The sequence below is a fragment of the Erythranthe guttata genome, chromosome 12, assembly GCF_056151865.1.
Source record: "Erythranthe guttata isolate IM_541 chromosome 12, IM_541, whole genome shotgun sequence".
Taxonomy (NCBI): domain Eukaryota; kingdom Viridiplantae; phylum Streptophyta; class Magnoliopsida; order Lamiales; family Phrymaceae; genus Erythranthe; species Erythranthe guttata.
The window spans coordinates 1,652,683-1,663,941 of NC_142544.1; the positions used below are offsets into that span (position 1 = coordinate 1,652,683).

An 11,259-nucleotide genomic window follows, 5' to 3' on the forward strand; every position below is an offset into this window, starting at 1 on the left:
CCCGTTGCGAGACAACTCCCATGAGGAGCCAACTCCATCGGTATGACGAACCCGCAGCGAGACAACTCCCACGAGGAGCCAACTCGCTCGGAACTACAACCCGTAGCGAGACAACTCCCACGAGGAGATAACTCGCTAGGACATATAACCCGTTGCGAGGCAACTCCCACGAGGAGCCAACTCCCTCGGGTCTACGAAACCACAACGAGATAACTCCCACGAGGAGACTTCTCGCTCCGTCCTATAACCCGTTGCGAGGCAACTCCCACGATGAGCTAACTCCCTCGGGTCTACGAAACCACAACGAGATAACTCCCACGAGGAGACCACTCGCTCCGTCCCATAACCCGTTGCGAGGCAACTCCCACGAGGAGCCAACTCCCTCGGGTCTACGAAACCACAGCGAGATAACTCCCACGAGGAGACCACTCGCTCCGTTCTACAACCCGTTGCGAGGCAACTCCCACGAGGAGCCAACTCGCTCGGTACCACAACCCGCAGCGAGACAACTCCCACGAGGAACCAACTCGCTCGGTACCACAACCCGCAGCGAGGCAACTCCCACGAGGAGCCAACTCGCTCGGCACTACAAATCCGTTGCAAGGCAACTCCCACGTGCAGCAACCTCGCTCGATAATAAGACTCGCCGCGAAACAACTCCCACGAGGAGACAACTCGCTCAGAGCGACCTCAATACGCACGCTCCTCAGTCGCGCATCATCCAATGCTTCTACAACTTCGTTGTGAGACAACTCCCATGAGGAGACAACTCACCCGAAATTCACTATATAATCGCAAGCTCAAGTTAGCACGATTACAACCCTAGAAACACTTAGAAATATTATGGGAATCTATATAGCCTGGCTAGCTTGATTACTCAAATTTATCTACTTGTTTTCGATGGGTCCTTCATTAAAATGTGGCCACGGTCCAAACATACTTACGACCCACGAGGTCTAACAAGGGCACGATCCCCATATAAAAATCTTGAGAGCCTGATCCCCTCCTCAAGTACATCACACAGAAGGCTATATGTAAACACATACAAGCAACGCGTCAAAACATTGACAATGTCGATAAATAACAACTCCCACGAGGAGAATACTAGCTCCGTGCTACTACATCATCAAGAGACAACTCCCACGAGGAGATAACTCGATCAACTCTATTACCCCCACGACGAGACAAGTGCCACGAGGAGATAACTTGATATGCGCTACCACATCGTCGTGGGACAACACCGACGACTCAAGTCACTTACATCGCAACAACTTGGTCGCGCTACGCGCCAACGCGCCTTCACGCCCCTCCGACACACGCTCCAACGCGTTTTCGCACACCATCGACTACTACAATTTTTACTCTCGACACGATATGTCACCCATTTCAACATGGCCCCCACATCGACTCGAGAGGGGGGGGGGGGGGGGGGGGGGGGGGGGGGGGCTTAATGATATGCCTAATTGGGTCAACCCAATGGGCCTACAATTTCCTTACATACTGGGCCAGAGCCCAATATCGAAGACCATTATCACCGAGGCCCAATCACCTTCAAGTAAGGTTGGGCCCGACAATCTCAACTAAGCTATAAATAAAGGTTTTAACTCATTCCTTAAGGTACGTCCAATTAACTAAGCAATACTACAATATGTATTCTCTGGACTATTTTCACTATCCGCACGTCTGACTTGAGCGTCGGAGGGGTTTCCGCCGGATCAACCCCCGGCCTAGTTCACGTGTTCTGTGATCGCAGGTATCTCAAGGTCATCAAGCTTGTGAGCCAGTGATCCACTCTGCTCTTCCAGTTCATCCTACTTCAACTCTCTAAGGTGATCTATATTAAATGGTTTTTACAATACAATTGGAATATTAAACTTGAAATATAATTTTTTAAATTACTTATTAAATAAAAATTTGCAAAATAATAAAATATAATAATTGTGTAAAATATGAACAATGTTGTTGGAGTGTGATGTTAAAAGTGGTGTTGTATAACACTGTTCATCTGCTAAATTATAGATATAGACAACCGTTTTTAAACGATCTGTTGGAGATTGGAGATGACGTTACACATATTTTTGTTACAAAATTTGGGGAACCGTTATTCACAGGGGTTTTTCGGTAATTAGATCATAGTTTAGGGGGTTTTTGTTAATTTACACATTTTATTATACATATATATATTTCTGTGGCAAAACTGTAATGCATGTTAGTTCAATAGTGTGGAGAATGAAGGAAGAAGAAAAGCAACAGAAATTTCATGAAGCCCTTCTTAAAATGCTTTATCCTTCCCCACCATCTCCCCAAAATCAGCCCGACGAGGACGAAGAAAATAAGTTGATTCAGCTGTTGAATGACCTTCCTCCAGGTAATTGTTATATATACATATGTATATATATAATGATTCCGGGTTCTTAATAAATGCTTCTATTTGTATACAGAGGAAGAGAAAAGTGAGGAAGGGTGTATATTGCCGTCAAGCAGTGACGGTGAAAATGGCGGCGATGAAAAGCCGACGAGGGCTCAGAGGAAGAGGCTCCGAAAGAAGAAGCTGAAGGAAGCCGCTTCCCGGCGGAGGAAGATCATTGGGCCTTCGTTGCCTGATTCTAATGATGTCCCTGAAGGTGTTCGACAAAATGCCGCAACCAATTTTTCATGTGAGATTCTTAAGTTTTTCTCTATTAGTTTAGTTTTTAGTGTGCGAGTTTGTTTGTAATATGTATTCCGTTATCAAATCCTTTTGTAGGTGAACCTGCTTCTTGCTCGAAACAGAACAAGCTTAAACAGAGAAGGAAATCGAAGAAATCGGGTGGTGATCGAAAGGCGAATTAGTCAAGCATTGAAACTAGTACTACTAGCCCAATATGACTTTTGAATTTATGGCGTAGTTGTCACAAATATTGATCCCCTATGTATTTGTTTTTCAGTTTGTTTATTTAGTATTGGATTGCAACATATTGATATATAGTTTGCAAAAATATTTGTATACAATTAACATTAGGGGTAGAAATTGGAGCGGGGTTTTCGATTCCGATCCGAAGTTTTCTGATTTTGGAACAATATTTTTCAATCCGAATTCCGAAATTCCGAGTTCCGATTTTTCCGAAATTATTTCGATTGGAATATATCGGAATATATATGAGCTTCCGATTTTAGGTTCCGAAAATCCCAATTTTCTTCCGAATATTACACTTAAAATACAAATATTATTGTGTATTTTATATTTTAGGTGACCAAAAATAGAAATTTCTAAATTCCGTTGATTCCGATCCGAAATTTTCCAATTTTGGAAGATGTTTTTTCATTCCATTTTTTGAAATTTTGATTACGATTTTTTTTAAACGGAATTGGAACTAGTTTTTCACTTCGGTAAAAAATCAGATTTTTTTCCGAAAAGGCTTATTTCAACCCGATATCTCTGATTCACAACCCTACTTAACATACCAACGCACAATAGGCTTATAACTATGTTAAAATATCTTTTTACATATGTTTTGAGTATTTATAAATAATATCTAGAAATATATTATATTAAATTTTAAAAATTGATTTATTTCCGATTAATCATCGATTAATTACCGCCGCACCGATTAATCGTAAGTCGGTGCCTGACTGCCTCCGACCCGATTACCGCTTTTTACAACCGAATATCGAACCGAATTACCGATTTAGTAATCGGCATCTCCCGAATTTTCGTTGGTTCGTTTTACCAACCAGATGGACACCCTATGTAAATTTGACAGCGTAAGGGTGAACGCGCAAAGAAATACATAATTGAGGGGCCGGTGAATGTAATTATGCAATCAAAGGGATTTTTTTTTGTAATTTAACCTTAAGGCTAACCCTAATTTGCCATTTATTCTATTAAACCTAATAATCATTATAAAGGGAAAATCAAAGGCTTTTCATTGGTGTGTATGAACTATGAAATCAAAATTACTCCTTTTGTTCATTCCTAAGGAAGCCCCATGCATGCATAATATTATCAGCAACTAATCAAATTCTTAACAGCAAATTAGAAACTTCAATAACAAATTACACATAGATGCAAAAAAAAAAAAAAAAAAACATTACATATATACTTACATATTTTTAATACTCAGCATCCATTATAATTACACACTTTTTTTTCCAATTACGAAGCAGGATAATCAAAGGGCAGAGGAACCACAGTGGAGGGATCCAGTAGATCCGGGTGCACGTACCCATAACTCCTGAGCACCTGATTATCCGCGAATATCAAAGCCTTCTGCATGGCATCAAAGCAAGTCTGGCCGGAGTACATCTGGTTGTGGTCCTGTTGAGTATATATTTTACACTCAATGTATACTTTCTTACGAGGATTTTTGTATATTTTTATTGATTTAATGATGCTTAATGAGTGTTTTATTGTACTTTAGGTACAACTTGATGATTTGGGAGTTCCAAGGACGAAACGAGCCAAAAAATGTCAAAAACGGGCAAAAACGGAAGAAAACAAAATATGCTGAAAATTGGTTGAAAAGTGGCCCGCGCGGCCGTGCCAATTTTAGCCTATTTTTGGCACGGCCGTGCCAACTGCAGAAGTTGGGCAGAAGGTTTCGGCGATTCTCGCGCGGCCGTGTGGGAATTACACTGATTTTCGCGCGGCTGCGCCAAAACATGCTGGAGACAATTTTGGACTTTTAATCACACAAGGAAATCTAGAATCATCTACCAAGTTGGGACATCTATTTAAGGGCAAACCAAGCACGAATCAAAGAACTCGAGAACACAATCTTGGAGCAAGAGGAGCGAGAGATCGAAGAAACGAAGACCTGACGAATCTTCATCATAATTCTTCTTTCACCTATCTTTTCTTAATCTATGACTTTTATTACGTTTATTATGTTTTTCGTTATGAGTAGCTAAGTTTTTAATCTAGGATTTTGTTGGAACCCTATGTGGGGATGGTGAACCCGTTTTCTTGAGATTATGCAATTATGATTTTATGATTATTTCTTCTACTTGTTATGATTGTTAGTGCATGAACCTGATCAATTTATGTGTTTTATTTGTGATTATTGGGATTGACTCGACAGAACTATTTTAATAATTAGACGGTAAGTAGAAGAGCCTTCGAGTAGTTTTCACCGGATGAGTGTGTCAATTGCATGTGGTGTCGTAGACATACATATATCACCTTAGGTAGCCATTTACGAGACTTGTTAGTTAATGCTTTATTCATAATTGGTTTGCATAGACATATAGTGAATCGTTTATGAATAATAGACTCATAATACACGCGACAGCGGGTTATGAGTAAATTAGTGTCTCGGGTTAATAATCATGAATCATATATTTCATAATTGAGGGGTTTTGGGTGAGCAATTCTTGCATAGGGGGAAGATAAAATCCTAGATCCATTTTTATATTGAGATTCTATCCTGTTTATTTGCTTTCATAATTAGTTTAATTTATTGAGTTGATTATCTTTGACAACTTTGCGTAGGCTGGATAAAAATCATAGTTGTTAGAATTTGGTACTTAGGATTAGATAATTTGAGTATTCCCTGTGGGATCGACATCCGACTCTCACGAGTCCACTTTTACTACTTGTTTGCGATACGTGCACTTGCGTGTTAGGTATTTAGCACCCAACAGGTCCCCACTGCACGGCTGGCACCCCGTGAAATGCGTGATGAACGGCCTCCGCCAGCTCCCCCTCTTGTACCCAGCATCCTTAAGGTGCTCCTCCCACACCGGAACATACCCCTCGCTCACATTCTCCGCGTGCCGCCGCCTCAGCCTCCCCTCCGCCGCCTCCACCTGTTTGTACCGCTCGGTTATATTCTCGAAATTCGCGACAATTTCCATCAAGTACCCCTCGAAGTAGTAACCGCTCTCCAGATGAATCTTATCACCCCATTTATCCTTATCCTTCAACAGCAGATAAACTAATCCCGACTGGTCGTCGGATTCCGGGAATATTTTGTCCTTGAAAGTTGACTTTTGAATCTCGCCCCATTTATCGTACTCGAGTGACTGCGGGCCCATTCGGGCCCACGTGTCCATGAAGTCCATGGCCCACTGTGAATTTCGGATCAGGAAAACGCCGGCGTTTATGCTTGTCCAACTTTGCTTCTCGTAGATTAGGTGGGACCAGCCGTGGATAACTATTAGCGTATATCTTATATATATATTAAGTATATTATTATTATTCTTATTTATTCTAGTTACCTTGTATAATAGGTTACCTTGTATAGTAGGTTAGGGTTTCCTACATGTAACTATATATATGATTAATATATGTGAGAGATAGTTCATTCTCTCTTTTCTCCAAATCTATTTCTCCTATATGGTATCAGACACTAGGTTAACCTAGCCGTCACCACCCCTTCTTCTTCATAGCCGTCGCCCCCCCCCCCCCCCCCCCCTTCTTCTCCATGGTCGACGACGCTTCTTCTCCCTCCACCGCACCTCTCAATCCCTTTCACCTTGCTCATGTCATCTCTAATATCAAATCTCTTATCCCCGTTACTCTAAATCTAACCAATTATCAAAAGTGGAGCCACTTTTTCACAATTACCGTCGGTCGTTTCTGCCTCTCCGATCTTCTACATGGAAAACCCCGACCGGATTCGATTTCCGCCGATGAATGGCAGCGCGCCGACTATCTCCTCCAATCTTGGATCTACGGCACCATCTCCGATGATTTGTCCAGCATGGTTCTCTCAAAAACCTCCACCGCAAGTGATCTATGGACCGCCATCTCTTCTCTCTTCACCGATAACAAAGATTATCGAGCCATTCAACTTGAAGAAAAATTCAAGTCCCTCAAGAAAGGCACTCTCTCCATTCACGATTATTGTCAAATAATCAAAACCACGGCGGACAACTTGGCCGATGTCGGAAATCCAATCTCCGACAAACAACTCGTCCTACAAACCCTACACGGCCTTCCGAAAAATTACGGGACCGTCGCCAACCTCATCTCCTTTCAGAATCCCCTTCCCACCTTTCTACATACTCGATCGCTTCTTCAGATGGAAGAAACAAGAATTGCTGAACCGGAGCACACCGCTGCTGTTTTCTACGCCTCCAACGCGAACTGTCCATCCAACAGTTGCAACGGTTCCTGCAACAGCTCCCGCGGAGGGAGTTCTTCGCGCTATCAGCGCGGGGGTGGCCGATCCAACCGTCGCGGAGGTCGTAGCACTAACCGTCACCCCATGCAGCACTACGGCTACCATAGTGCTCATGACGCATCTCAACTCTGGCGCGCACCTTACCGACAACCGTCAATTCTGGGATCCGCTCCAAATACATCGGGCCACCCATCTACTCCAGCGGCTCAAGCCTACTTTACTGGACCACCTGAACCCTACACCGGGCACTCGGCTCCTACTCAGGTTCATCCCCACCAGCAACCATGCCACAGCTGTAACAGTTCCATCATCAGTTGCAACAGTTCCTGCAACAGTGCCAACGTGGTGGATCTCGCAAACCGTTTGAATACGGTGACACTTCAGCAGCCTACCGAGTCACAGTGGTTCATGGACAGCGGGGCGGCCTCTCATATGGCACCACACTCAGGTAATTTCAATTTTGTTTTTAATCCTGGCAGTAATTTCCCCTAACATGTCGTCGTCGGTAATGGTGCCACCCTCCCCATAACCCACATAGGCCACACAATTCTTCCCACCACTCCTTTCCGCCTCACAAATGTCTATGTCACACCTAGGGGTGTGAACGAGCCGAGCTCGCCAGTTTTGGGAGGCTGGAGCTCGAGCTCGACCATTTGTATCTGAGCTCGAGCTCGAGCTCGAGCTAAGATGGTTTTTTTTTTTTTTTAATTATATATAGAATTAAAATATATATATATATATATATATATATATATATATATATATATATATATATATATATATATATATATATATATATATATATATATATATATATATATATATATATATATATATATATATATATATATAGTATAACAAACTTACAAAACGGAAAAGAATATACAGATACATATTAATTGATTTAACACTTCACTTTTAAGAAACATTAAAAACAGTTGCATAAGTCATAACAATCAACAATATAAACATGTTCAAAATGTATTTCAAAAATAATGTCCAGCCTCCACAAGTTATGGATCATAATTATCCTATTCAAAATATTTATGCAAAATCTATATTCCAAAAATAATTTCTAGAACCCCTATGGCCTATTCAAAACAAAATGTCCAAGAGTCAAGGATATATCAAAAACCCTATTAAATGAAAAAACTGTCCAGAAGTATTCAAAACAAAAGGTGCATGATTCATATTCAAAAATATATCCAAAATCCACATTCCAAACTATGCAGGTTCTTCCCTAGAATCTTCTATACTTTGACATAATCTTCATCTGCATGTAAGATGAACAATATATTATTTGATGCCTTTAATCTAAAACCGAAAAATATTAATTATAAGCTTACTAATTACTCATGTAGTCATGTACAACAGATTCATGTCAATTATCCTTGGAGGCTTCATCGTCAAATGGAAGAATGACTTGAATTGTTTTTTTATCAACCTGCAACACAAACAAAAAGTAGCAAATAAAGACAATAATAAAATAATAATTACAAACAAATTTCATCGATAATACAATTTACCTTCGTCTTTCTTTTTACTCCAAAACGTTGTCTCAACCAATCTCCTCCACACATCAATACTTGAACTGTATCTGCACTCAAAGAGGCTCGAAACTTATCAATGACTCTACTTCCAACACTAAAAGAAGCTTCGGAAGCAACACTGGTGATAGGAATTGCTAAAATATCCTTTGCCATTATTGAGAGTATCCTGTATTTCAATTCATGGATTCTCCACCACTCCAAGACATTGAATTCTCTTCCATTTTCTTTGTCTGACATATAGCAATTTTCTTAAAGATACATGTCAAGCTCGAACTTTTGAGGTTGAATTGATTCAACGGACCTCAAGAAAGTGGCATACTCAGACCAACCACATAAAGACTCGGAATTTTTGCTCTGTTCAGTTTGAAGACCATCGCCCCCTGGTACTTGTCCACTTGACTGTTCAATATTATACATTGAAACATATTCAGAGTAAAGCTCGTTTAATGTTTGTCGAACACGAGCAGTTTCTTCCTTAACTTGTTGTGGCGAATAAAGTTTGGGAAAACAAAATTGAAGTGCTCTCATTTTACATCTTGGATCCAAAACAGCTGCGACACTCGTCAATAAATTTGACTCCCCCCAATACTTGTCGAATTTAATCTTCATCTTCGCGGTCATGTTTTTTATGAAGACATCACTATCCAAGCTTTTTTTCATCTAACACCACTTTCACTCTACTGACTTCATTAAGAAACAAGTTTGACGTCGGATAATCACTCCCAGAGAAAATGTGTGTGGCAGTCCAAAACACTTCAAGTACTGAGCAAACTTTTTCAACCTTCCTCCAATCTTCTTTACTTGGGCAACCTTCAAAATGAAGATCTCGATCAGCAAATCTTGGAAATACATCTTTGAATTTGATCGCAACAGCCAACATCTCATACGTAGAATTCCATCTCGTTCGACAATCATCAATTAACTTTTTATCCGGCAAGTTTAATTGTTTCACAATCTCCGTGAAAACCTTGAGTCGTGCATCTGATCGTCGTACATACTCCACGCTATCACGAATAATATCAATAATATCTTTAATCTCAGAAAGACCGTCTTGAGCTATGAGATTAAGGATGTGCGCACAACACTTAACATGGAATAAACATCCATCACAAAGCAATGGTTTTTTACGCGTGATAAAATCTTTAAGGTTGTTGATTGCTACGACATTTGCAGATGCGTTGTCGACCGACACAGTGTGAACCTTGCTTTCAATACTCCATTCTTCTAAGCACCGCCAAATAGCATTTGCAATATCGATACCCCGTCGAGGAGGTGGAAGATGAATAAAGTTGAGAATGCGCTTTTGTAAATGCCAAGTTTGGTCGATCCAATGGCCAGTTATCACCATGTATTCGATCCTCTGGTTCTTTGACTTCCAACAGTCTGTAGTAAGACTGAGTTTGTTTACATTCTTCAAAACAATTTTGAGCTTTTTCTTCTCCTGGTCATACACATTCACACAAACATTTTTTGCCGTTCCTCTTGAAAATCCCTTCCGCTCGGGCATTCCACATTTTTGCATCAAATTAAACCCTTCTTCTTCTACAATTGAGAAAGAATGCTCGTGCATCATTATCCAATGAGCTAGACCTCTTTCATTTTGTCCATGTCAAATTTTCCATCATGTAGCGCGGGATATGAAGTTGAATCTATATTATCCGGCAAAAAACCAATTTGTGTCTGCAACGAATTCTCCTTATCTCGTAGATCCTTTTCTTTTAGAAAGGTGGCACATTTTTTCAAATGTTTGTGCAACTGAGTTGTCGGAGTAGTTTTACTTTTTGCAAACACACTTTTACAATGTTTGCAGGAGATCTTTATGACACCATTAGCATCCTTAATTTCTTTAAAATCGTTCCAAATAGTTGATGTTCTTGGCCGTTTGCCCAGACCTACTGTCCGACGCTTATTTTCTACTCCACAATCTTCAACCATATTGTTAGTAGTAGTCTGCCCAAGATCTTCAGTATTTGATGGTACAAAGATACGATCCTTAGCCTGCGCAAATTCTTCTTCTTCTGCATGTGACAGACATTGCGTGAACGGTTCATTGTTTTCGTCATGTGTGTGAAAACTCATTACTGCAAAAACCAGAAAATAACAAATAGGTAAGAAAATTATTATTATTTATAAAATTGAAAAATAAATTGAAACAAACAACAATTAAAGTATATGTTATTTTCTCACTAAAATGACTCCAAAAAAATTGAAATCAAGCCACAAAATAAAAATATTGCTCGATCAAAACGAAAGAAATACACAAAAAAGAAAAATACTGCTGCAAAAATTAAAAGACTTACTGCTCCATAAATTCGCACCTTACAACGATTGATGGAAGAATAAAGCTTCAAAACTATGAAATTATTTTGTGGCCTTTGAAGAAGATGAACAGATTTTTTCTTGTTTCTCACACTGACGGCTGCCCTAGTTTCACTTTTTTTACCCTCGTCTAATGAATAATGAAGGACTAAGGAGTAAAGTGTAAAGACTAAGACCTGCCCATTTCTAATTACTTTTACTTTATTAATTTAGTTTATTAATTTAAGTATTAGATTGTAAGTAATCTATATTTTTCCTATTTAAATGCCAGTAATACGTATTAT

At 40.1% G+C, this 11,259-nt stretch overlaps 1 protein-coding gene and 2 pseudogenes across 2 annotated transcripts; 1 reads left to right on the plus strand and 2 right to left on the minus strand.

Annotated features, from left to right (window-relative positions):
- Positions 1-2,199: 2,199 nt before the first annotated feature.
- Positions 2,200-2,916, plus strand: LOC148766182 (uncharacterized). The gene is made up of 3 exons (XM_088826979.1): positions 2,200-2,368; positions 2,442-2,657; positions 2,747-2,916. The coding sequence occupies exons 1-3, from the start codon at positions 2,203-2,205 to the stop codon at positions 2,830-2,832; spliced, it is 468 nt and encodes a 155-aa protein (XP_088683105.1). The 5' UTR covers positions 2,200-2,202; the 3' UTR covers positions 2,833-2,916.
- A 1,219-nt stretch (positions 2,917-4,135) lies between these two features.
- LOC148766183 (putative glycosyltransferase 7 pseudogene) lies at positions 4,136-6,042 on the minus strand (annotated as a pseudogene).
- Positions 6,043-8,085: 2,043 nt separating this feature from the next.
- Positions 8,086-10,937, minus strand: LOC105957070 (zinc finger BED domain-containing protein RICESLEEPER 2-like; annotated as a pseudogene). The gene is made up of 3 exons (XR_016035089.1): positions 8,633-10,937; positions 8,453-8,550; positions 8,086-8,379 (listed from the first exon to the last, which is right to left on the minus strand). The product of XR_016035089.1 is annotated as a zinc finger BED domain-containing protein RICESLEEPER 2-like (transcript).
- Between the last annotated feature and the right edge of the window lie 322 nt (positions 10,938-11,259).

Coding starts and splice junctions, on each gene's coding strand:
- LOC148766182 (XM_088826979.1), top strand. CDS start 2,203: ATGCATGTTAGTTCAATAGTGTGGAGAATGAAGGAAGAAGAAAAGCAA. Junction 2,369..2,441: donor GTTGAATGACCTTCCTCCAG/GTAATTGTTATA, acceptor ATTTGTATACAG/AGGAAGAGAAAAGTGAGGAA. Junction 2,658..2,746: donor TGCCGCAACCAATTTTTCAT/GTGAGATTCTTA, acceptor ATCCTTTTGTAG/GTGAACCTGCTTCTTGCTCG.